General features: G+C 39.9%; 1 protein-coding gene across 5 annotated transcripts in view; it reads right to left on the bottom strand.

Moving 5' to 3' along the window:
• Window positions 1-24,284, bottom strand: part of LOC110978214 (uncharacterized) — a 32,586-nt gene extending 8,302 nt beyond the window's left edge. Inside the window, exons 1-23 of one of the 5 annotated variants that reach the window (XM_087132650.1) lie at window positions 23,970-24,284; window positions 15,594-15,848; window positions 14,717-14,894; window positions 14,005-14,132; window positions 13,121-13,372; window positions 11,798-11,923; window positions 11,389-11,511; window positions 10,627-10,743; window positions 10,204-10,449; window positions 9,880-10,057; window positions 8,020-8,147; window positions 6,495-6,749; window positions 6,151-6,267; window positions 5,806-6,054; window positions 5,422-5,706; window positions 5,055-5,303; window positions 4,336-4,626; window positions 3,962-4,237; window positions 3,311-3,544; window positions 2,441-2,557; window positions 1,593-1,720; window positions 921-1,061; window positions 200-590 (exon numbers count right to left, since the gene is read on the bottom strand). In XM_087132650.1, coding sequence (XP_086988776.1) covers window positions 200-590; window positions 921-1,061; window positions 1,593-1,720; window positions 2,441-2,557; window positions 3,311-3,544; window positions 3,962-4,237; window positions 4,336-4,626; window positions 5,055-5,303; window positions 5,422-5,706; window positions 5,806-6,054; window positions 6,151-6,267; window positions 6,495-6,749; window positions 8,020-8,147; window positions 9,880-10,057; window positions 10,204-10,449; window positions 10,627-10,743; window positions 11,389-11,511; window positions 11,798-11,923; window positions 13,121-13,372; window positions 14,005-14,132; window positions 14,717-14,894; window positions 15,594-15,848; window positions 23,970-24,063 — 4,558 coding nt within the window. In that variant the 5' untranslated portion in view covers window positions 24,064-24,284. Of the gene's footprint in view, window positions 1-199; window positions 591-920; window positions 1,062-1,592; window positions 1,721-2,440; window positions 2,558-3,310; window positions 3,545-3,961; window positions 4,238-4,335; window positions 4,627-5,054; window positions 5,304-5,421; window positions 5,707-5,805; window positions 6,055-6,150; window positions 6,268-6,494; window positions 6,750-8,019; window positions 8,148-9,879; window positions 10,058-10,203; window positions 10,450-10,626; window positions 10,744-11,388; window positions 11,512-11,797; window positions 11,924-13,120; window positions 13,373-14,004; window positions 14,133-14,716; window positions 14,895-15,593; window positions 15,849-18,363; window positions 18,662-23,969 lie in introns of those variants that run through there. The other 4 variants (XM_087132651.1, XM_087132652.1, XM_022233027.2 and 1 more) reach the window with 4 other exon arrangements.
• Between the last annotated feature and the right edge of the window lie 3,290 nt (window positions 24,285-27,574).

Genomic DNA, 27,574 nt, shown 5'->3' with positions numbered 1-27,574 from the left:
ATTACTGTACCATTAAGCATACTGTTTGAGAATCTTTTTTACAAGTCACCAGTGAAATTTGCATGATTTGTATGTAATCTTGGAACTCAACACAACAGAATAATATTGCATCAAGTCAAGGCCAATCACTTATTTCCACAAGTTAATGTTAACTACAAGTATAAAACAGTCACTAGTTTCAATTAGAACGTAGACTTGCCATTTCCAGCCTGTATCAAGTCAACAATGTTAGCTGGTAATCGGATGGAGGCTACAACCTGTTCTGGGATCTCGCTGGTATTCAGTACCGTCTTGACCTCAGTGCCTGCCAGTGAGCCAGATGTTGGCAAACTTTGCCCGGGCTGCTGCTCAACTGGCAACGAAACAAAGGTGAACCCACCCCTAGCTTCCATCAGGTGCACACTGACCGCCTCGACAAGAATGGACTCCTCCTGTATGCTAACGCGACCTTCCTGCTGAAGGGTCAAAGAGACTTGATTCTCCACAGACTGGATGATTGCCGATGAGCTACTGCCATCAATGGACTGGGAATCTGAAGTTGAGGCAGTGTTGGCAACGTTGTTGACAGTCTCCACGACCAATTCAGTTACCTTCCAGGAAAAATAAGTTACAAATGTATCTCAAATCTGGTTGGTTTATTTCTAGTCCATGGTCTATTTTACACAACACAACAAATCCTCATCGTCTGATTGGTGGGTTGTCCATCACATCATTGAAGGCCAAAAAGGGGGCAAACAGTTCTATTCCACGATAAACAGAACACTTTATTCATTAGTCACAAGAAAACATCCAAGAACTCACAGGTTATGCATGTTATTTGCAACATCTGAATCATCTCAAGAACAAGCACACACAAAACTGCATGATAAAACAATCACAAAGTGTCCCTACAAAGCACTAGAGCTCTTTTTCCTACCAACCTGCCTATCCCCTGACCCTGCATTGACAATATTGGTCAGAATGCTGGAAACCGCTGCAACATTTTCTGCACTAGATGATTGTGACGTCTCATTGACAAGAAACTCAGCCACCTCAACTGCATTTCCTTCACTGACTTCCACCTGCCAAATGGAAATAATCTTTCTTCTTAAGATCATAAGGGAAATGTACATTAAACTCCCATTCATATATACATACATAAGACAGTGTAGCCATTACCCATGGGTAAAAAGCTCGGTCTAAAATGGTTGACAAAGCACTGGCTGGTAGTGCGCCACCTAGAGCAGCACGTGCTATACGTGGACGTTGATCTCCACGAGGTGGTATTTTTGTAACTTCTCACTTGAGGAAAAAAAATAACACGGCCCGAGAGGTGTTTAAAAAAAATGAAGTAAAATCTAGTGAAAATTCAATGAAAATATACAATATTTTGAACTTCTTCAGGTTTGTGACTTCAGCTCAGGCAGTGTCAGCATCCATTTTTCTGATCCAATCTTAAAACAAACGTTTAAGACCAGCCAAGCATGTTTTTATTCCTTTAAAATAGAAAGGTTGCAGTGGCTAACTACATTGCCTTCTTATTACGATCACTACATAAAAATGAATGCAACATTGTGCTTAAACGTAAAAATCTCTAAACAGGTTAAGCATACATCCAAAACATCATCCAGGGTAATATTATTCCTTTCTACACCACAGCTCCGAGGTTCATGGAGCCCCCAATGAAAATACTGTGGGGGTGCCATGATGGAACAGTTACGAACAGCTACTGGGTCTCCAGCTGCAGAGATGAGGAATAAAAGAAAAAAATCCAATTACGATCTACCTCAGATCTCCAGATTATATATCCAACCCACTTTCTCCATCAACTAAGCCTAAATGAACATCTGGCCTGAAAAACGTGGTAAGAAAACCTCCATGACTGAACAATCAAGGTTCACATGGTTATTACTGACTTTCAGACTGCTTAACCCTAACAGTCCTCAATCCTTCACTTGTTGGAGGACTGTTAGGGTTAATGTATGGTGTAAAACCTTGGACATACATGTAATTCAATTAATCCAAGGAAAAAAAAGTTTAGGATGCCTTGTGAGCTATCTTTTACTTCAAGGAAGACTCCACTTAATAACCAAAGTGTTCAGGTACATGTACTGTCCAAGATGCGCTAAGAAAAGCTTCACCACCACCAGTGGCAGAACTGAGGGGGGGCTTGCTCCCCACCTTTGCAACTTCATAATTGTATTCTTTTTAGTCTATTGGCCCGGGCTCCCCCCCACTTTTGAAACTGTTTCACCGCTGTTGTTAACCACTCCTTTAAGGCACTCACATTTACCTTCATTTACACTTTAATAAGAGAAGAAGCATGCACGAAAATGCATTGCTACTTTAGGATATTATATATAAGACAGATTGCCTCAATCAAGGCAATACAACTATACACAGCATTTAAATTGGGCATACAATGCACTCACAGCTAGACAAGGAAATAGTTAGATCTCACCATTTTGGGTCATGAGTGGGCATCTCTCAACAGACTTCGCAGTCAACCCTGCTTTTGTCACTGGCCACGTCAGCATTAATAGGAGAGGATCATAAGTAGTGCTGGCTGCACAAAAACCTATGAAGGACATTTTCCCAAGTATATCAATCACTGTCTGCATTTTAACTGACAAAACTTGAGACACAACATATGGTAGAATTCAGCACTCAAATAAATGAAATCTTCAACTCTCCCACTTTACATGATCTGATGATACTAAGAGTCATTTGCTAAGTTCAATTACTTACATTTCAAAAAGTGCACTGCCTATATAAGCCTTTTGCAAGTTAAATTTGAATTAGATTTGAATTAGATCTGGTACAACAAATCATCTGATTGTACGTAAACATAACAATTTGAATTCCCAAGACTAAAGACAATGTTGCTATGAATTCACCTCATAATTCAGGGTAAGCTTTTGCATAGCGACCACCATCTCTGGAATGGACTGGGTCCTCTGTGCCCTTCTTATCCACAGAAAACAGTGTATTGGTGCAAGGCGTCTCTTATACAACTAAGCAAAAGCTTGCACTGAATCGTGAGGAATAGCAACAGTGTCTTTAGTACGGAGATTTCAAACCATTATTTTCAAGTGAATTTAAAGAACTCAAGTGTACCAGATTTGATTCAAATTGACTCGCAAATACTCATTCACCCTTACATTTCAAAAAGATTTGAGGAAAAACAGGAGTGCACGTTTTAATATTGGCCACTGCACAGGACCGGCAACGAAATGATTCCTTTTTCATCAACTCATTCAATTTTCCACTTCTCCATAAAACAGGCAATGATGCTCTCACAAGTGTGATGTCTGTATCCAGCCACACTCACCAACAACTTGAAGTGAAAAGGAGCATTCTAAAACCACACCGTATGCTGCAAAGGTCTGGCGGTAGCTGATGTTATGGCTGCCAATCAGGAAGACATCACTGGGATTGAAGTTGGAGGTGAGGTTGGTGGGCCCATTCCATCCAGTTACATCCGGTTCTGACCAGCTTACACTGGTGTTGATGGAACCTGGTTCAGCATCGACAACCAAATTCACAGGACAGACTAGACCCACTCCTAAAGATACATATCAAATAAGGGAAATAAACAGGCTAATGCAAGTGAACTAAATCTTTCAGAATGCTTAAAATTCACGACTGTGAAGGAATCCAATGTTACATTCTTGCATCAAGTCCCATGTCCACTGTTTATTACATTAGCTATAAGCCCTTCCACAGTCCTGCAAAATTTCCATAAATTGATTCCTCAATTATCACAAATTTTTGGTCACAGGAAATCTCTGGCCCAGTTGTGGTAATTAAAGTTTCCAGTGGCGCAAGCGCTGCAAGTAGCAGCTCCCTTAATCTGCAAATTCTTCGAAAGCTCCTGATAGACTTTTAAGGATCTTAGAGGATTAAGATTCAACTTGTAATCACAGCATATTAACATGTTAAACTGAAACAGTCACGAAGAACATTGTGCACATAAATGTACCTGTAACCGTGATGGTGAAATGACACATGTCCTGGTTCCCAGAGGCATCAACAGCATTATACATCACCTCGGTAACACCAATGGCGAAGATACCATTTTGCCCACTTTGACTGCAGACCAGGATGGCAGCTGTTTGGCAGGTGAAAGTGACATTGGCTGAACCAGAGTTATCCGTGATCATGGGAGGAGTCCAGCTGTAAGGCACCTGATTGGACGGTGGCTTGACAGGGATGATGATGTCAGCAGGGCAACCGGTGATCTTAGGAGGTTCAGTATCTAAGGTGATATGATAAATTGTTTATCACAAAGTCATTTCTATTATTTAATTACGAACTAAAATGTAAAAGTGCTATTTAAAAACGAACTTCAATTACCGATGACAGTGACGGTGACACTAAATTGGCACTGTGTCCCAAGTCCCTGGATGCGATATGTGACATCAGTGATACCGATACCAAACAATTCCCCTGACTGATGATCCGAGTACACAAGAACTTGTGCATCATTTTCACCAGTGCTTTGTGTGGGTGGGGTGCCAACGTAGAACATCACTGGTTGTGGGGGACCGTTGAAGATGACCTTTGGTTGCACCCATGATGCACTGGCAGTGGAATCACCAGGAGTGGTGACAGCTTCGACACTGGATGGGCAGTTCAGACCAACTCCTGCACAACACCAGAAGTTAAGAACTTAAAACAGCTGTGATGGTCACAGGTCAATATGGTAAAGAAACTACCACCTCACACCAGCTCGCCAAAAATACCTTCAAATTTCCAAAAAGCTGTTTCAAACAGTAATAACTGTACATAAAAATGCAAGAGCAGTAGTATAAATTGAAAATAATAAAATATTTTCAAGAATATATTACATATACTGTTCAAGAATTTGAGAATAATTTCTGTCTGATATCAAAGAGTAGACTTTCTCAAATTGTATTATCAAATTATACATAAAGTCAACCTTTTTCATATGCAATTCTAAGTTCCTCTCAAGATTTTTTTCAAAATTAGAGAGAGGGCATTGTGAAATCTTGAGAGACTGTAGGGCTGTGAAGATGAAAAGTATCTCTCACAAAAGGCCTCAACATGCTTGCCTGTGACAATAACAGTAAAGTGGCATTGTGCTGAGTTTCCGTATTGATCTGTCACGGTGTAGGTTACCATGGTAACACTACCAAGTGGAAACATGTCACCGGGTAGATGATTTTGAGTCCACTGCAATGGTGAACTTGGATCTGATGCTGTCACCTCAGGCCATGATACGGAGATAGATGTAACACTATTGTCTGCAAGGCGACTGATGTTGCTAGGACAACCAGTGACAAAGGTAGGCAGAGACTTGTCTGCCAAAAAAGGGTTTCCAAATGGAAATACACTAGTGATTGCAACCACAAATAAAGTACATAATTGCTTTTAATACTAAAGAGGAAAAAATACATTTCAAACAAAATTTCCCTTTACCAATTGCAATGACGTAAAAGTAGCACTGTGTTCCCACTCCTTGGATGCGATACGTGACGCGAGTAGCACCGACACTGAATGTATCACCTGGCTGGTAATCTGAGTACACACGCACTAAGCCATCAGTATCACTGGTAGCCTGAGTAGGTGGAGTGCCGACATAGAAAATCACTGGTTGTGGTGGACCTTGAAAGGAAACAGTGGGTGGGACCCATGATGCATTGGCAATGGAAGCTTCAGGACTAGTGAAGGCTGTGACATTGGAAGGACAGTCCAGGCCAACTCCTGCGAAACGACACAAGGGACATACAAACTGAAACAGAGAGAAGAAGCAGAAATATCTCCTAAAAATCAGTTTTGTGACTTTAATATACATGTACGTACCTGTGACAGTCACAGTGAAGTTACAAAATGCTGAGTTTCCGGCTTGATCTGTCACCATGTAAATTACCAAGACAGAATAACCAACTCGAAACATATCACCAGGTTGATGGCTCTGGATCCACTGCAATGGCAAACTCGAATCAGATGCCGTCACCTCAGGCCATGACACTGGGACAGACAACTGACTGTCATCCGCAATTTGATTTATGTTGTTGGGGCAACCAGAGGTAAAAATGGGTGCAACACCATCTGATGATAAAGAAAAACACACCAGTAAGTTCACAGAAAACAGAGCCATGGACTGCAGAGTACCACCTGAACCATAAAAGATGAACCACTGCTAACCATTTTCGCAGTTTCGACCACTGTAACCTTGTTGGCAGATGCAGACATAGCTCTGATGATCGGGCAACAGCTGGCAGTGACCTCCATTCTGGCAAACCCTTTGATGGCAAATACTCCCTTAAACAAACTAAAAACCTAAACATAATCACCGAGAACGACGTATGCTTGGAAAATACACAAAGCTGACATGTAGTTGGACATTTCCTGGTTACAGAATAAACAACTGGGTTACAGGGTGTCTTTCAAGAGTGTCATCAATTACTTCATCAAACATTAAGGTCAGACCCACCATGCAAAAACTACTTTCACTTTTTCTGACAGCCCTAGCTGCCACCTTTCCTCACCTTTAAATACGTGTATGCCTCCACCTTTTCCAAAACTCAACGAGCCATGATTAGTTGCCAATCTTCCCTGAGCATCGACACGCAAGACAGTGTTTGTGGCCCAATCCGTCCAATAGATGTAGTCATAGTAGTATACAAGGTCAAATGGATGAATATTGAGACTGACGAGGTCAATTAAGATAGTCCGACCCTGGCCCAAAAGGTCAGAGTATTCAATCCGGTCTAAACCAGCATCACACCAGTACAGTCTTCCCCCTACGGAAAAAGAGAGTATAATTTGGGAATTTCTGGGGGAGGTTAGAGGCAGAATGGAATTTTCATGTCAGTCATCTAAACACAGGAGCAAGTGGCATATTTTCCCCAGATTGTAAATTTGATTTCAAAGCTCTTTTTTGTCCAATGCACAAGCTTCATTTCTGTAAAATTACAGGCTTTACAATCCAGGAAAGTTTGATTACAGTCAAATGATTCACTGTAAATTGTTTGTTTGCATTGGAGAGGTGTCTTGTTCTTGATGTCTTTCTTTTATGTCAATGAGGCTACAATTACACACAGAATACAAGTCTAGATAATTGGACATGTTTAAATTGTTGGCGGTATGGCAGGGGCTGTTCAAGGCAGCAAAAATGAAAAGGCAGCAGATGAAAAGGAAACTAAAGAAACAGCCACGCTTGATTCAGACAACTAATTGGGACAGACTTGCTCCTACTATGGTATTTGTGTCATAAAAAATTATAGAGCTCTCTCTCTATACATACATAGTTTTAACAAATAGGTTAAAATTAAAGTGCTAACTTCTCATTTGCCCAGAGAGAATTTGATGCCGTCCTGTGGGACGAGACATTTTAAATTCATGTGCATGCTTGTAAAACATTTGAAATGAGATAAATGATAAATATTGCATAGTGCATTCTACATGAAACTACAACGCGCATGTACAACCTACGCCAACGTCAGCTTGACTTTTGAATAATATGGACACGTATGGAGCAATGGAACACATTCATTCATGCCAACATCCATACCTGATTATTTTAAAATGAACGTTTCTTAACATTCGAGCAAGGTCGTCGGATTCGTATGCACATCTTTCAATGGTTGTCTTTCGATGACTAAGTTCAGCTAAATTCAAAAGTAAATTGTTCCCTATAATTCACTCAGTATTAAGTGAGTTGACGGCTCTGGAGCGGCAGCTGTTGAGTGCATCGGATACCAATAAAATCTTACTAAAAATGTCACGGCAAAATTAATGTACAGTGCATATGCGCACACATTTGCATTTTTTGGTGCAAAGCAATATGAAACGCTCATTTACTAATTGTGCATTCAGGTTGTTTACATAATCAGCTTTGCTGACATATGTTATAGGAAAAATATACGAATATGCAGATAGCCGTACAAAATTTCAAGTTTTTCCCAAAGCTTTGTGCACAAATATGAATGCGCCCATTAGGCAACACTTTGTACATGAGTCAGCGCTCGTTTTTATACATGGCCCTATGTAAAAACTTCACCTAGTATTTACCTTCCATATCAAGAGCTAAGCCATTTGGCCACAGAAGGTTGGTATCAATCAGAACACGACGACGAGAGCCATCAGTGTCAGATCGCTCAATCCTTGGGTAGCTGCCCCAATCTGTCCAGTACAAATGACTGAAACCCCCCCAAAGACAGGTGCATTTTGAATCAGTGGTAACATCATTGAACTTAAATCTTCAATAACCCTGGTTCGAATCCCATCAGAGGTATGATATTGACTAATGATTTGTCCCTTACCCATTCCCCTACTGGACAAACTTCCCTGGTCTTTGTTTATTTCTTCTCTTTTGCAGCTTCTTAGAGTCATGGTGATCCAGGGCTCAATTTTACGGTACTGTTTAACAGTTTGCAGAAAAATTGCATGTACCATGGCAGAAAAGTTTGCTCAGTAAAACCGTAAGAACTACTTCATGGTGCTGCCTTGTATGGTTGTGTCTATGGTTGCACCCATGTAAAGGTTTCTAGTTTTGTCACTATATACCAGTATGTGCAAATTTTTCCTCCAAGTTAGCTTGCCTTTTGCCATGCTTATTGCTTAGCAGTGCCATGAAAGTGGGCCCTAATAAACTGTAGGGAAACGATTAGATCTGATTTTGCCCCATAATTCACAAATATGACCAATAGAGGGCGCTCGTCTCTTGGAAAAGTTTAATGCCCAAAGTTAACCGTGCTGGCAGCTATGTACGTGTATACATACCGTTTCTAAAAATAGACCTTGTATCCATGCAGCGGAGGGGTACGCGCCATTTCTGTTTGACTTTTGGCTTTTGTGTGACATGTACATGTATAGAGCATGCATGACGTGCGTGATGTCTTGAAGTTGATATGAGGGGAGTTGACGTGTGGCTAGTTGGGGAGAGAGAAGGGAAAAGTTTTTGGTCTCTTTTTCCCGGTTCCATTTTCGGAATGGAGTAGAGTAACAGCTGGTGCAGCCTTACTTGCCTCCTCCCCTGCAACATGAATGTGATGATTTGATGTGGAATCTGAGTAAGATCATGTAAATAAATCAGCAACTTTCTGAAGGTCTGAACTGCCATTCTCTGAGTTTTGTTCGACTGTGATGTACCATGTGTCATCGGTATAGCACCCAGCAGCGCAACCCCGCGCATACTACAAAACTACCTGGGTTCAAACTCTGATCATTCCAACAGGAGGGGTTGGCTGTTCATAGTCAGTCCTAACCTGATCTCATGGGTTTTTTGGTAGACATTTTAGAAAGACCAAAAACGACCACAGAAAATGGGTTTTGCAGCAATTAAGCCACAGTGTTTCATGATAGGATTACATTGTGTACTGTTATATATGAGCAACTGACAGATGAATTTCAGAATCAAAATCAGAAGTGAAAAATTCCCATAACCCTAAAAGAGCCTGTTATTTTGGACCATCTCACACTGGGGAGGGGAGGATTCTACCAGCAAAGAACTTGGCCGTCCCATCGCAGATTTTTTTTTTCAATTGGCATGCATATAAAATGACTACTCACCAGCACAAATGGAACTGAAACTCAATCTGACATTTGGTTTAGTTGTTACAGACATTTGAAATTGAAGGCCAAACACATGCCAACCCACATGCACTTATCTACAGTATATGTTTTTTTGCTGACCTGCCTTGAAAAATGGGGGCTACAAGAGCATATGTTAAGTTCCATTTTCATGAAATCGGTGTCAAGATGACCCCGAAGAGTCACTGAGAAAATTCCTCAAGGTTCAGCTTGTGAAAAAACACATGCACTGTGGCTCTATCTGAAAAAAATATTGAGAGGGCGGAATCTGCCCCCCCCCCGGCTCTTTGAGGGTTAAGAAAATCCACTTAAATGAAGAAGTGTTTCAGAGAAGCTAACTTGTTACTGGGGTCTACAACAATTGCTCTTGGTTCCACGGCCCCAAGTGATGCATTTGTCAAGTTGAGGACCACAGATCGACTCTGACCATCCATGGTAGCTCGCTCGATCAGATCACTGCCTGTGTCAGTCCAGTATATCATGTAGTTATCAACATCAAGAGTCATGCCGTCTGGGGCTAAGAACAGAAAGGAAAATTTTGTTTAGATAACAGAAAAATGGAGGATTATTACATTGACTGACGAAGGATAAATGTGTACATCTAGTCTGTCACCAAAAGGAAGAAACGAGCATGACTTGAGTGTTTGTATGACGTTTGCTTACTCTGTAGATCACTTAAGATAATCTCAAATCTGCTCCCATTCAAATGAGCTCGATTAATAGTTGACAGCGCGATATCGGTCCAATACACGATGCCTTCTTCAGGGTCATAGTCAATGGCAACAGGTCGGCTTATGTTGCTATGGCTCCCATTCAATCCTGGGATGAGGGTAAAGTTGAAGGTGTCCGTGGGCGCCATGAAAAGTCCTGGAGGATCCAGGTTGGCCACAAAGACCAGATCAAAAGGATCTGAAAGAGAAAGAAATGACCGGAAAATGGAAAAGTAATGATGCAAATTAGGCAATGACAGGAATTAGACGTATTAACACTGCAAAATGCCAGAGTTAGGGTAAAATTGTATACGTACACATACATATGCGCACACTTTCACAACTAGGATAGAGGGTACAGTATAGTAATACTTACGACTCTGAGATTCACAAAATTGTCCGAGGAATTCAGAGCTACATATGCAAGTGAAGCCCTCTGATGTGCCTTGACAGGTTGCCCCATTCATGCAAGGGTTACTGTTGCAAGGGTCATCTGGGGAAAGAAGTCATAAAAAGTTCTTTTTTATAAATGCTAAATTTCTGAGGGATAACATTTATTTACTCTTAATGGTTAATCACAAAAAAAATACTAGAGTACAAAATTATAAAGATCAAGTTAAGAGGAGGTGGCAAAACCTGCAAATTCTTGAAAAAAATATTGTGGAACAAAATGGGCTTGTAAAAAGGTTATTTCCCCTTACGTTGGTAAAATAAGAAAACTAAGGAAGTACAATTGACGTAAAAAGAGTTTGAAGAAATTCAAAATGGGCAACATGTTTAAGTCTAGTGATTATGACAATTCCATTGATGTGAAACTTCCAAGTCAATATATCATCAACGAAAAACACCCCAAAGTTCAAACTTGTTAACTTTTTCACAAAGGTTTTATGCATAACATATGTAAAAAAAAAGCTAACAGGTCAATTTTTCAAAGCACTATAAACATGAATAATCAAAACTTGAAGCATTTAAAGAATTATCATTCACTGAAGTCTGAATGGCAGAAGAATTTTGAAAGACCAACAATTCCGAACAAAATTTTAGTGAACTAAATATGGCATAGCTTAAAGTACAACGAGATGCCACAAGTGTTCACATATTCATCACATGGCTTCAATTGTTAACATATGGTACGTACCAAATATTTCACAATTGCTTCCAAAGTATCTCTCTCTGCACTGACAGAAATAGCCAGGACTAATGCTTGCTGACAAGTAACATGTACCTCCATTATAACATGATGAAGCAGCACATGGGTTAGCTACAACATGAAACAAAATCAAATAAATAAGAAATCAGTGAGTTTTGCCCATGATACAAATACTGTATTTTGGCCAATACCCATTAATGTCTAGTACCAATCTATAGTTTTCTTTTGGCAGTGCAACAGAAGTGGTGACCTTTTGGGCCACATTTGGCAAAGAAATCAGCACTACAGAATGGTACACAAAACAAGATTTTGACAAATTGTTAGCAAGAGCCTTTCGAAAAGATGCAGCTGGCACCTGCAGTACATGTATATGAATTGCTAATTCACCCCAACTCACCCAGATTACAGCTAGCTCCATCCTGTCCATCCTTACAGACACACTGGTGACTGGTCTGGAACTGGCGACAGCGTTCCCCATTTCCGCAAGGCATTGAGTTTACACAGCTGTGATCAAAGAATGTATCTGCCAACAAGAAGTGTACATCACTTTAACAAAGCAGCAGTAGAAATTGATTAAAGTCAGACTTGAGACCCAGTACAATAGAGCTGCATCAATTCGAATAGTTCACCATTCAAATATTTGACTTTCAATTTGTTCGGATATCCGAATATTTGGTTGTACATGTACCAACCGGCAAATTGTTGATGAACAAACCATTATACAAAATTAGTTGCAATAACACACACAATTGTACATTATAATCAATATAATAGCTTCCAACATCTAGGAGTATCTCCAGCCATGATTTAGCAAGATTTAAGAGATGAACAAGACCTCTTGCCCTGTTGAAAGTTTCTATTCCTTTTAAATTGTTAAATGAATAATTTTAAATTGTTGTATGATTTCTGACACTTTTCATTTGAATCTGCTGGAAACAAGCCTCCATACATGCCATACTGCGATTTTCTCATTTAAAACAAAAGAAAACTTTCCCTTCCTTTTCATGAATTTTGCATTTGAATATTCAAATTCTAAAAATAATATTTGAATATTCGACAATCAATCAAATATTCAGTTATTTGGATATTCGACATAGCCCTACTATACAATGCTGGCATACACAAGCAACTGGCAACAACCTTATCGATTCTGTAACTATGAAGTTTCAATACATGCTACCGGGGCAACTTACCCTGCATGAACATGGAATGAAGCCTATTCATGCACATGCATGTATGGCCCCCCATCCATGGTATATACATTTAGATGAATTGACCTTTAGGTAAGAAGTCACAGAAGATCAACTACATCCCGGCTACTTTTAGACTCTGGCATTGCCACAAATATTTGGTTGTGGTAAGAAACAAGATGTGCACCAATGGAAGTCTCCAGCTAATGGCTGATGAAGCTATGTGCCATTGACAAGCCAGTTGATTCAGACATGACTTCGTTGTCAGTGATAAACTGGGAGGCAGCGTTGATGACAAAGAAGGCACACTGTAGACTCACAATGACGTTTTCCACATGACATGATTTCAAACTCTTTGTTAATACTACCCATCTTCACTCAGACAAGTCTGAGGAGGCACTATATATTGTAACGCTCATTATCAGATCTCACATGAGCAGAAATGACTTCTATTTCTGCTTCCAGAATTACACTGTACACTATGGCAAAAGGTCTTAAGTGTGGCAGATTGCAATCCTCTCTTAACTTACCACTATGAATGTGCATTCCTCCTGGCCGTGAGAAGCTGGCAGAAATCACTGAAAGGACCGGTGGCAGATCTAAGGTCAAATTGATAAGCAGGTAGCGCCAATCAGTCCAGTACAAATTCCCCCGGTAGAGTGCGATATCAAACGGGTGGATGTCATAGGTTTCTAGGCTTGCATGGCGCTGGCGATCCTGGCCCAGAAAGGTAACAGATTCAATGCGATCCTTTCCAGCATCACACCAGTAGATTCTCCCACCTAAAACACAGAGAAACAGGCAAAAAAATTCCATGCATCTTTCTTAGTCCTTGTATAATGTGTAAATACACCCTCAAAACACACTTATCACACAAATATGCTTTCCACACACCACCTAACATGTACGTAAACCTTTATCACACAGTCAAGACAAGCTGGAGTAAAAAAAACCTTAATAGTTCACTTGCACTGTTAATATTCTGTCATTTCTGGATTTTGGAGCACAATTCAAATTTCTGAAACATTTGTTCATTTTGCAAATGATAACCCAACCCTGCAATTCCTCTCGACTGTCCACTGAACGTCTTCACTTTCCACACCGCTTGGGCATATTTTAAATGTACATTGGTCCACCTAAAGAAGACATCAGAAGAACGTTCCACAGACGTCCTCAATTTCTGCATCAGCACATACACACCATGCTTCAGTATACAAACACTAGAATCCTAATGGAAACTCATGGTACTAGAATTGGAACGAAACCATCCAGCAGCAAAGGCATGGCACATCTTCAGTGCACTGCCCCACTCAGTCCAATACAGGTGGCTAGAAAGATGAATGTACAATTGTTGTCACTTTCAGAAAAGCCATGAACATCGTTTAGAACAATCAGATTACACATACATACATACCTTGCTTGTCCAGTGTCAGGCCATTTGGCCATTGCAGTTCAGTGTTGACCAGAACCATCCGTGACGTGCCGTCCGTGTTTGCGCGCTCAATCTTTGGTGCACTGCCCCAGTCAGTCCAGTACAGGTGGCTGGAAAGATACATGTAAATGTGCAATTGCAGTCACTTTCAGGAAAACCATGAATATCCAAAAAACAGTGTGGTCGTATAACAATTCTTCATTACTCAAATGTACAAAAATTCAGCTTTTCAAGAGTTTTTCTGAGAAACTTTCTTGAATCATCCAAAACCCTGCAGTCTACTGCAGAGTCACATTCTCTGTACTTCAACTTTCCAAAGGCATCAACGAGCCCCAAGTATGGTTAAATCTGCTGCCTTCTAAAACTGACAGCATCCTCCAAAGCCAATTGATGGATTTTGATGGATCTGAGGAGATACATGTACATGTATATGTGGACCACAACTGCATGCATGTACATCTGATAAGGCTTGACAACTCGAGAACAAAGAATGTTCCATCTAAGAATGCATCAAAAGAAATTATTTGAAAGTTGTGGAATGTTTCCTGATTGTTAAAGTCTCAAGATCTGACAGATTTATACAAAGTAAAGACACAATGTTAGAATTAAGGAGCCTTTGGAGGATTTCTTAGAGAATATATGCATGCATGTCAAAGGAATCAGGATTTAGGGAGAAACAGATATCATCCGGTACCCATTTGACACATCCACGACTATTGCCCTGGGTTCCACGGTCCCCAGCGATGAATTTGTCAGGTTCAGGACCACAGAGCGATCTAGACCATCCATGGAAGCTCGCTCGATCAGATCACTGCCTGTATCGGTCCAGTACATCAGACGATTTACTGTGTCAAGGCTCAACCCATCAGGCACTGCAAAAGTAATAATCAAGCTCACAAGTGTACAATTACATTTTCCCAATTGAAGCAAGTACGATTGATCCATCGTCAATGACATCCATCCAGTATGCCACCATAATATTATTAGAAGGGAGGGTAGATTTGTTGTGAAGCATCAGGCAACTTACTGAAGCTGTATACTTCCAAAATAAGAACACAGGGGCAAATAATTTAAATGAATTACCAGATAGAATTTACTACGTTTTTGAAAAGAAATAGCTAACTTGCAAAACGACAGCAACAGATTCTTTGGCTTTCACAAAAGCAGAAGTGTACGGGGAAGAACTGGCCACAAAACACTGAGTTACTCATTTTCTGAAAGTACATGTACATGTGTACTATCGAAGGTTTGAATACAAAATAATTGGATTCTGATCTCAAAATTTGGTTGATGAAATAAACATAACAGTGGGTGGGACTGAATAAACCAATTAAAGCAATCTTCTCCAACATGTCCAACTGCACGCACACTTTCAATAGGTAAGGGCCTACCATGAAATCATTCACCACTGAAGTAGATCCTAGAATAGTTCCACTTCAAGAAAATAGGTCCGTAAACTTAATTCAGGCTACCCACACACTCAGTTCTTTGCCATACATGTAACATAATCTATTTAGAATTTTCTACACTTCAGATCTGAGGCACTTATGGATTACCAATCAAGTGCTTACAACTGAGATCCCTCAAGAGAACAACAAAGCCACTCCCATCCACAAAGGCACGACTGATGCTCAAATGCTGCACATCGGTCCAGTACACCATGCCATCAATGGGGTCGTAGTCAATGGCAACAGGTCGGAGAACATGGTCACTAAAGGCAGGGATGAGAGTGAAATTGAAGGTGTCTGCAGGAGCCATGAATATCCCGGGTTGTGTCAAGTCAGCTACAAATACCAGATCATATTCAGTTGAGCTGGTTCCTCCGACTGCAAATCAATGAAATGAAAATTACTTTCGACCATTTCAGGTTTTGATTTTGAAGATCAGTTCAATAAGTTTAACTGTAATAAAGTACACGTAGAAAATCCCTTGGTATGGTAATTTCTAACCGTTCGTATCTCTCACCACACCAAATGTGTCCTTTAAATCTTTCATTTCAAGCATACTGGTCAAAAGTCCATACAAATACATAAAAATAAAAAAACAGGTTTAATGTATGCAATTTGAAGGCAATATTGTTTTGAGAGTTTTTTAATTTTCTGATCGAGATTTCTCAAACTGACACAGCCAGTTTGGTTATTATTTAACACATGATGTACATGTATGCTCCTGTTCTTGATTCTTCACACAAGTTTGATTTCTGCAAAGTTTTATTGTAAGATGTGAACAGAATATGAAACAAGCTTTCAGATGGTTCTAAGCATGATGACTATGGTGTATTTGAAAGGTCACAAAATTGTCTGTAATTAGCCTTTGTGATTGAAAAAGGTGGAGTTTTGTCCAAAATGTAATACTTTTATGAAAATATATTTAAAGGATCCAGGAAATGAATTTTTCTTAGAATCAATTTTTTTGTATCTCTGTACTCTTCTTCAATGTATGAAGACTGTTTGACATCTTTTTTGAGTTACCTGAACTGAACGATGCACTTTTTCAAACATTAAAAATTGACCAAGCATTTCTGGACAAGTGAGGGCACTTAATGTAAATCCAGGAAGACATGGTTCAGGTTGCATGCTTTGATGTTCATGTTGTGAACCGCATATTTGCTATCTGGGAATATTTCTGTGAAAAGGATTTTGCTGGATTAGTACCATATACTTGTCAACACAGTGCTCAATACATTGCCAAATAAAATGAAATCTGCCACAGCAGTGGTTAAAAAATCTAGAAATTTTCTGTGCACAAATCATTGCAACATTGAGATTCAGTGCCTTGCATGACTTCATAGTTCTATTCATAAATATGCAAATAGCATAAGCATAAAACCCAAAACGCATCAAAATATGGGTTAAAATTGCAAAATAAAAATTGAAAATGAGGTTACTTGAAACCCAAAGATGCAAATTTCAAGGTCTTTTTGTAAAATTTATAAAAATACATGTAATTCTATTTCCTGGTTCCTTTAAAAGCGGCTGATAAAGCTACATGTAGTAAATTGATTTCGGGCAACCCTGAAGCCTTGAAAAGCAGTCAATATCAGTCAAAATCAGTCAAGTGACATATGATATGTCTACGTACTGTACAGGGGAAGTATCGGTACAAGGAATTTTTGACTGTTTTTGATGGCTACAGCAAAAGGAGGGTTAATACATGTATATGCCAACTACCCAAATGAAGTTTTTTGAAAATCACTCCAAAATGACGGGCTCCTTAACTGAAAATGAATGCAGAAATGTATTTTTCTGTACTACACGGTATGCGTGTAAATGTACATGAACATGTTGCTCAGGAATGCTTCTTCTGGAGGACTCAGTCAGAGGGAGACCTGCAGTTAATGATAACACAACTAGTGTAAGTTGTATTTTTATCTACAAAAAGTTATCATGTTGATTTTGCAAAGCTTATCAGCCAACAATTCAGCTGCAGTGTACATGTACATGTACATGTAATAATGTGGCTCAATTTGTACTGTACTGTTTCGACTTCAAATTACCCACTAATCCTGCGACTCGTTAACACAAGAAGCTCCCCAGTAATGTTGTAATTGTAATGTTACAAGCTTTCCAATGATGGCAAACACACATGCACCATCATGCATGTCCATCTAACCATTAATTATTGTCTAATGTTAGTTTGTTGTACACTGTGTTAGGCCCGACCTCCGGCCCTACAACTGTAAGCTGTGGCCAGTGTGTAGGCACCATCGATATCATATCTTGGCCAATACCGATATTTTTTTTATCGATATTATCAATGTATCAAATTTTATTCATTTTAATTGTCAAGGTATTATACAGGCATGAATTGCTGGTATATTGTTCTAAGGGTACACCCCTACACTGTAATGTTGCGATCCAGTTCACTTGGCGACATGCTCTAGCATGCTCTAGCATGCTGCCGTGCATAGCGATATCATCAGCATGTACATGTAGTTCTAGTCTACATACATGTACAAATGGTTAGCAAATAATTCTGTTTTGGAGGATAAATTTTGTGATGATTTTGAGGCAAAGTGTACGCAAATTATTGAGTGCGAGACTGAGATACAGTACATGTAGGTGACTGAATTTGTTCTTCAGATGTCGCCATATAAGCTGCCAGGAGTATAAGCAACAAGGACATTTTTCACTCAGCGTGAGAACCAACGTAAGCCATGGCTTATCGAAAATTACGGTAATGTGGCGATGCACTTTCATATTTTTTAATAAAGTTCATTCCTCAGTCAGTAGCAATATTTTCAATATATTTTTCAATATTGATGGTTTCGAAGTTTTTATATTTTCAATATTTCCCCCAAATGCGACATTTTCAATATATCGATATTTCCAAATAACTAACATCGGCGATATCGATACATGTATATCCACGGTGCTTACCACCAGTGTAGGGTTCCAACTTCCACGTTGGCCGTGCACCCAAGTTCGTCACTTCGTTATTCCATGGAGGCAGAATACCTCCATGGTTATTCATACCGCACGTCTAACATCGAACCCCAAAGTTGACATCTGGGGGCAAGGGGGTTAACGTTGCGGTCATCACAGATCAATGTTGTTACCTAGCAGGCATGAAAGTGGCATGCCTGACTGAAGATTCCATGCCTACATGTACATGTACACGTACGTACAAGGCCAAGGGCAGCCGGCAGTCACGTGTAGCTTTATGGAAGTTGACATTATCCGCAGCGCCCTCTCTTGACCAAAGCCCAACTGTTAAAATTTCGCTCGTCAAGAATAAACCACCAGAGGCGTCCGGGTGTTTTGCATTATTAAGCTGCCTAAGAAAATTATTTTGATCGTCCTTTTTTCCAGAAAGTTGGGTCAGGTCGGGCGGGAGGTTTTTTATTTTACTTTTCTCATAGCACCACTAACCTGACATGAACCTTTAGATACAAACACCTGATAAACTTACATTTCCGTGTTTTCCAGTTTTTATCTTGGCTCTTAATTACGAGTCTATAAGTGACTGGAACATTGTCTTTGGTTTTACTGTGAGCGTGCGCTGCGGGCCGTTGCAGCACAGAGACTCGTAAAGATAACGGAGAAGTTTCGCTTTTGAAGTTATTGCCTGTTTATAAATGGAATATGATTTTGTGGTCGGAGTTGAATTACCATACCATTATTTCAAGGGAGAGGTCGGGACATTTTCCGCCCAGGTTCTGCAAAGTTGTTGTTGCGAGGGTGTGCCCTATGTATATCCGCCTGTAGGTTTCCTGGATATCTTAACACGATTTTCATTCATGAAACAAATCATATAGGGAAACTGACTAGGTTCTTATGAATGATTATAGAAATGAACAAAGAAATTGACCGGAGCGGGATTTGAACCTGCGGCCTCTGGAATACCGTACCAGTGCTCTACTAACTGAGCTACTCTATGTTGGTGGCTCTTCCCATTTGTCAATATCTCTGTTCGGGCATGGACTCTAGCCAGACGCCATTAATTAAACCTGAAACACCATATGTAGCCAGAACCTTATCCTCTTTGAGTTATCCCTGTTTTTCATTCCAATTTTTTACACCTTTTTTGTCGATTTCGGCCATTGAAATTGATTCAGGACAATTGCAAATTCGTCAATCGTCTGACGATTTCAAATGTTGGTTCTATTTGGAAGGAGGAGTATTGCTATTTCGTCTTGGCCACTAAGCCGCGGCCGGTTAATACTTCAGGCGAAAAAAGAAGGCGATATGCCAAAATGGCGAAATGCAAAAAAGGAAGCCAATATGACGTCATTAAACTTAGTCCTAGTTGATGATATGTGTTCAATGTTTCCGAATCTGCGCAATATCAATTTGATCTCTCCTCGTAATTTCGCGTTTGTGTTCGATTCTGCGCCAAATTATAAGCCGGCCTTTATTCTTCAAACAAATGCGCCTTGCGTCGAGCATGCTGGTCATACGCTTGCAAATTGCATGCACCAAAGTCGTCAAACCTCTCTGCACTGAAAAACTACCTGGGTTAAATTTTAACCCAAGGTATAGTGAAAACTGTAACTATACCGAAATATGGGCTATGTTAACCCAATTTTGGGATGGGAATTACTTTCTGTTTCATTTGTCACTAACAAAATGAGTGGATGTTATTGTTTGATTAAAAACAAACCAAAAATTAATTTCAGTCCCCTAAATTGGGTTGAAACAACCTAACCTCTTGGGTAGTTGCTGTTTTCACCCTCCCTTGGGGTAAAATTTAACCCAGGCAATTTTTCAGTGTGCAACTCGGTAGAATGGATACATCTCTCTGGTAAGGATATTCTATCCATTTGTTTTAACTGTTCAGCGGTCACTAAAATTTGTTCACTTTGAGATTTTTATGTGTAGGCCTATAGTTCGCTTTTTTTGAATTAACGGTCTTTTTTAAGGTTTTCAGAAATTCACATAGAATCAAATCTTACAGGGGATTTTAATGTCTGACTTCATCTTTCTTTCCGAACTTATTTTTTTTTTTCCTGATCTTTATCTTTTTATTTTTTTCTCTGTCAAACTTTTGTTTACTTTATGCCCCTCTGGCAGCCATGTTCTCTTTGCATTGCAACTAAACTCCTTATTTATTAGAGAGTGGACAAAATAATGCGTTCAGTTGTGCTTGAGTAAAATGGGACTAAATTACCTAACAAACTTAGAGAGTTTGACACAAGATGAATTTGATTTCTGAACGCTCTGCTATCCCTTGGACGAATTTGAATAGTGATGACGAATATTATCGATGTGGTCTTGAAATGTGTTGACCAACTTTTGAAATTTAATTCATGGTTAAAGACTAAATCAGTTTTAGAAAGGGCGGGCTTTTTTTTTTTGGGCTAAATTCAAAATGTCATGAGGTGAATTGAACAAGAAACGTTTTAAAATAGCCAGGAACCCCTATACTTCGTTATGTTGCGCACAAGTTATTCGTAGTAAGGAAATTATTGGAATGAGGAATCACAAAAACATAGTATATAATAAAGTTATAACTTTTGATAACGAATTAGTAGTTTGAAGTAATAAATCAATAATTCTAAATAATAAATTACTAATCTATAAAAACGAATAAGTTTTCCACTGGAATTTTTATTTTACTAGAACACTTGAGCTTTTATATTTTGTCGAAGTCAGGTGTTACAAACTATATTTGTATTTATAAACTATATTTTTCCTTAAGTTAGTTTGTACGATATATATATTCTCTCCTTCGGTTTTGTGAGATATATATTTTTTTAATTTTGTTTTTCAAGTTTGTTTTTATGAAACAGAATTTAACTTGAAAATATATAAGCCTATCTCTTGAAAATCAACTAGGAAAAACATCTTAAATCAAAGTGGAAATGTGCCTAATGAAAAAAAACTTCAAAATAATATGCTTCACCTTTCGGCAATAACACTTGATGGCACTACAGGGCTTTTGTAGTAAAAAAAATATCTCCGTTGTTGCCTAAATTATAGAGGACTCAGTAGAAAGAGGTTGCTGCCACAAAAGACTCGTGCATAATGTTGTTCTTATTTTGTTTTAAAGTGACTCAGGCTATTTGGCCCAATAACTAGTCGCTTATTCATGATCTTTATTAATCACGTCACGTTATAAGAAGGTCCGGTTTTAGAGGCCTCGTGCGTGATTTTACGCAGTGCCAGTCAAGTGATTTGGACGCGACAATGAAGTTGGTTCAGGGGTGGTTCAAAATGGCGGCAAATAAGCAGGCAAGTTTTGTCGTCTCTCAGATTTGTGAATTAAACATTTCAGAATTTGTTGTTAAATGAAGAACCGAAACGCAATTTTGTCACCGCTGCATGATTTCCGGGTTGGATTGTATTCAACACGATGGGAATGTGTGCGTTGACCAGAAACCACCTGACACCGCTGCGCTCACAGGTCATGATAGCGTGCCAAGTGCCCGACAGTGTAGTCGATTAATATACGTATTTCCCCCTCGGTCTTTATCCAGGGGACACACACCCTTTTATCAGCAAACCTATATCCACTTTCCGGGTATACACAAAAACCTCCCAGAAGCATTGTTGTTTACTTAAAATGTTCTCCACCGCGTTTTCTTCCTGATCAGCGGGTTTCTTTTTCGTGTCCATTTTCTTCTCGATAAACAATTTGCTAAAGCACCCATAGGGCAAAAAAAGTATTTGCCTAGAGTAATACTGCATACCACGTCCTCGAACTGGATTACGGAAGAAGGAAAAAAACGTTTGGCCTATTTTTTCCTTTGCTCAATGCCTTCCCTTAAGGAGGCTGAAATGTCAACATGATAATCATTTTCAACTAAGATGTATTTTCAAGATGTATTTTTTTTTGCGTTGGGGAAATGTTAATTATATATAACAGGTTTGCCCTTACCCAACGTATATTAATAAGCTAAGATAATGATAAGGTAAGATATGATAATCATTATGCTCTAAGAATCTAACCAGCAAAGGAAAGAATGTATCGTTTGATCTTCCGATTGTGTCTTTTTAAACAAAATCATCCCCGCTAAAAGGGCCGCATCACCCCCCCCCAGGAACCGTAGGAAAAGGCTAATCCTGGCAATATCTGGTGAAGTGCAGTTCTTACAAAGTAATTACACTGGACAGCAAAAGAAACTTGCCACTTCTGTCAAAGGCCACACATAAAAAATTCACTCCATAGAAATAAACAATTTTTGTTCACAGGTATGCTGCAGTACCCCATACTAATCACATTCTTTTTCTTTTTGCTAAAAGTGTATTTGGGTTGCCGATTACTGAAATTTTTTAATGCGGGAAATGACTTTATTTCGTCATGGTCCAATCAGCCATATTCGTTGCCCTGTCTTCTGCTGCTGCTGTAGGGTCGATAAGCGTGCGTGAAGTGAAATGCGTCAGATGAAATGTATAGGGATAATCAGAATTACCAGTAATGTTTCACCCTTTTTGTCTCCCATTAGCACATCTGATGAATCTTTGTGTGTTTATTAGTGATTGTTCCGATCTTTTCATTTTGGGAAATTGTCAATTGTAAGCTATTCTAAAGTTTCCAGAGTAAATACCATTCGAGTTACGCTTCCATTTGTTTCTGAAAGGACTCAGATAACTCTTGCTTTGCGATCATATATTCAAGTTAACGGTACGAATCAGACCAACCATTATCAGATTTCACCAAGCACTAATACTAGCAGTATTTTAACCCTGAAAAAGCAAAGCCAGGGCCGAATGTGACTCCGCCCCCGACATTTTCTCTTCTCTTGAAGCAATACATTTTATTCACAGATCAAGTCCTCCAGCGTGTGGTGCGATAATGTCTTGCAGTCATTTTGACACAGATTATGTTAAAAATTCAACTTATTGTTTTCGTGAAAAGCTTATTTTGCCGTGAGAGATCAGTCAAAATTTTCTTTTTCCATTTATATACGCAGGCTGCCGCATGCGTTGTGGCCATGAATTACATTAACGGTAACAGAAAACCTTAAAAGACCTATCTCCCCAGCTTCAAAAGTTGTACAAGTCTACCACACTGCTCCTCAGGGGCATATCCAGGATTTTTTGGTTGGGGGTCCGGAAATTCTTATTCATACAGGGAAGGGATGCTACTAAATTGTCACCATTGGTGGAGCCACTTAGTCTTTTTGCTTTGTCCTTAAGCGTACACGCAATCTAAGACCCCAATATGGTATGCACCGTTTCTTCAAACCTTTTGCACCCAGGCTCCTAAAATTACACCCAAAAAATGGTAATGAGCGTGGAGTTGACCTCCCCCACCCCGAGCTGTGCCTGCTCCTTTAGCTTGAATGGAATACCGTGTAAGCACCACATACCACTGTTTTCTTTTTCAAATTTTCAGGAACCCATAAGAAATACCCAAAATTGAAAAGCTGCATTCATTCTCACTGAACGTCCTGACGGTTATTTTTTCTGCACATGGAGAGCGAGAGTTACCAGTGAAATTATCATGACGTATTGTATGTTCATATGGAACGTTCAAATCAAAAATAAAAATGCTCGACCTACCTCCTGTTTGCGCTCCGACTGGATCGCCAATCGCAAAGAAGCAAAAAGTTACCAATATCAGCACGAATCGTTTCAATCCCTTGCTGACATCCATTCTGAAATGTCCAACAAGTGGATGATATTACTGAGGTGTACGTACTCAGTTCGCGAAATAGGTTGTCGTGTCGCTTTCGTCTCAGTTAATGGACATGGGAACCGTCAACACACATAATGTATACGTCTCGACCAAATCCAAGGCGAAGAGGAAATGAGTACGTAGGCCCACACAAATTGTGCTTACAACGGATGAATACATTAATCACTTACTGCACTTGGAAAAACTTTTATGTTTGCAGGTACCTGGATGACATTGAATGCAAACGGTCTGCTGCATTTCAGCAAAGTTCGGTCGAGTTCACGGAGGCTTTTTTTTTAACAATATACCCATCTACGCCCACCAGAAACCAACCCAAACCAGTGTGATTTTTGTGACCCATGCTAAAATTAATCCATTAGGGGCCTAAGGATTTAGGTTTCGAATCATTCTGTTATTCCAAACCTCTTTAGCTTGTAACACAATTCTTAACTTCCTTCAGGACCTGCTCTGATCGTGTTGTAAATGGCAACAAGCCCAAAACAGACTGTGCATGCGCGATGTTCGAACTTATGTTAACCTTAACTGTTCTCAATCCTCCGATATAAGTATGATCATGGAGGTAATTCCTACCTCTATGGAGGGTGTATTCCATACACCCAGGGGATTAGGGTCACCAGTTTTTTTTTAGTATACCAGTACCTTCTGGACATATTTTGCATAATTATCAACATATACCCTTCGTTAATTTAATAACAAAGACAGCACAGGCCAACTGAAAATCATTCCACTTCTCCCAGGCCTACTGTTTTGGGAGAGGACGGAAGCTGAACGAATGTGAGAGCTTCACTCACAAGGAAATGTGCAAAGAATTCATAAATTACATAGGCCCTATTTAAAGTGCTTTCATGCCGATATCGAACCCCCCCCCGATACTAAACCATTCTGCCACTGCCTTTGAGCTAAGCGGACAGTAGAATTATTTTGTAGGCCCTTTTTGTATTAATTCATGACGGGTGACTGTGCGGAATGCGGAAGGCCTCGGCACCGTTGGGAAAAAGGTGTGACCAGGGTCCCTGGTAAAACATCATCCATATCTTGGCGGAGAGCTATTGTTTGATTTTCACAAAAACATCCAGGAAGGGTGTTTCCCACTGAAAGCCCAAGGCTATTATCTCCGTTTTAACATTATTTTTGTAGAGCTTCACTCTGGCGTTGGTTTCAAGGTCAGTGATGAAGTCACGAGCACGTCTGTTATTGGAACAATGCGATACTGTTGTGTTTGCACGGTGATCCCAAAATGGCCCTTTGTGACTTGAATTTCTTGCAAAACTGTCAGATAAAAGATACAGGAAGCGCGCCAATGTCAGCGCTGAGGGGAGCTGTAAACGAATAACGTGGTTGTTGTGTCCACCCGTCAAGCTGTTAGCTCGGCCTTTGTGGTGCGGAGATATAGAGCCTCACATTAAGAGGTATTTTGGACTTTGCTGATTAAAGTATTGACAGGAATCATGGACGTCGCGCAGGGGTGGGGGCAAGAGGCGGCACTTTCCCTTTGAAAAAGGGGGAGCATTTTAAAAAGTTGGGGGAAAAAACGAAGTAAATAAAAATGCGAGATGAAATTGGCTGAAAGTCGCTGATTTACTTGAAAATCATCGCCCCCACCCTTTAATGGGTTTATCATTTCACCACTAGGTCTAGCTTGCTCTACGGAAATTCCCCACCCAGTGGAGAAAAATGATTTGCCCCCTTGGAAACAATCCTGGCGACGCCCATGACCGGAGGCTTTTAGGGATAAAAAACGACGAGCAAAAGATGTAAAGTGTTCTTGTTATAAGCAGAATATTGCATTTAAAAACAAGTTAACTACGTTTGTGCCCTGGTGCGTATAAGATCACAGTATTACTGTTGTAATCGAATCTGCACTAGGCTTGCCAAGGGCCGTTTGATTTCACGGATCTGGTGGCCTGTTTGTTCCACACGGATCTGTTGGTATTTTCGGATCGATCTTGATCAACCCCAAAGCTCGTTCGCTGCATCCAAGTAACTGTCATATCAAGCTTTTACCAGTTCCACGTGAAACACACTCTTTGTGCCAAAGCGGAACTAGTTCAATTCTCTTCTCCACACACGATCTACACACTGGTTGGTGCATCGTACCCAACTTTGAGATGGTTGACCATCAAATTACCGACAGAGAGAATTCGTTTTCCCTTTATTTGTACACCAAATAGAGAAATTTATGTAAGCACTCAAACTGGCATAGGTTCCAAAGTGGATAAATATTTATTAGCAACCCCAAATGTCGCATGTTAGTGACCGCCGTTTTCGTTTTTACCTTGTACACTAAATAGAGAATTTTATGTTAGCAGTCTAACTGGTATAAATTCCAAAGTAAACAACCGCAGATATTGAATATGCTAGAAATACATTCATAATGGACTTATCACTAAATGCGCATAATTGGCAAAGGGGATAAAAGCGTTAGCAGCCCTGAAAAACGTACGGCACTACAAATTCATTGATTGTTTTCTCTCACATTCTGCAAGTTTTGTCTTCAGCAATATCTGTAATATCATCATAACGACAACTTGAATTTGATTTAGGCCTATTAGAATTTTGAGGACGCGCGAAACAAAGAATAATTTACGCCGTTTGGGAGATTTTCAGAAGGAAAAGCAGAACACAGCCAGAACACCTGAGAGAAAATGATTAAAATTAATCGCACGCCTGCACGTTTTCAATGGCCCGCTCACACTTCTTACTTCCAATGCCCTTTGTGCGCATGCGTGTATAAGTGTGAATTTAAAGGTCTATTTAATGTGGTGGCACCACAGTGTACATTGTACGCCCGTCATACCAACGCGATGTATGCCGGGCCACGCCACGGCTGGTACGGTAGGCCTACATTTCATGTACTAGTACGCCCTCGGAGCCAGCTCTCATTGTGCGACTGGTGATTATATGTAATACTCGCTTTTTCTTGATTTTTCACGTTTTACATATAAATGCAAATACTATTAAAAATGAGCATCTTACAGAATTCGAAAAGTCGTACGCAGCCCGACCACGACCATGAAAATATTCGAAACTTTGGAGAGCCCCTTAGATGAGTTATTTAGTTATATTGAAGCTGTAACGATGGATTTAAAAAGTTAAAAGAAAAATTGCATGTATAAGGACTTGGAGGGACGGAGAACTCTTCCGAGAAGCTCTTCTGTGGCCACAGATCCACGGTCAACACCGGGCGACTATACCCCTGGGCCGTGAATTTAACCTACCTATAATTTCCAATTTCTGAATAGGATCTTACAAGGCATGGATTTACAAGGACACCGCAAAGATGCAATTCGCTTCAGCAGAGGGAATTGAAGAAGCTGAGAATCAAATGCCACCCGACTAAATAACCCCACGTGACCATCTAAGGAGGGAAGTGGCATATTCCTTTGCTTTTGCTTCCAGATAATCCACCCCTTTGGGTCCACCACCTTTCATTTTATTTATTCATTTATCATTTTCCTACCTTACCCCC

This window comes from Acanthaster planci, linkage group LG02, assembly GCF_054643075.1.
Source record: "Acanthaster planci isolate LZ-2023a linkage group LG02, COTS_SCS, whole genome shotgun sequence".
Taxonomy (NCBI): domain Eukaryota; kingdom Metazoa; phylum Echinodermata; class Asteroidea; order Valvatida; family Acanthasteridae; genus Acanthaster; species Acanthaster planci.
Note: the sequence above shows the minus strand (reverse complement) of the source record. Positions and strands in the feature narration are given on the sequence as shown.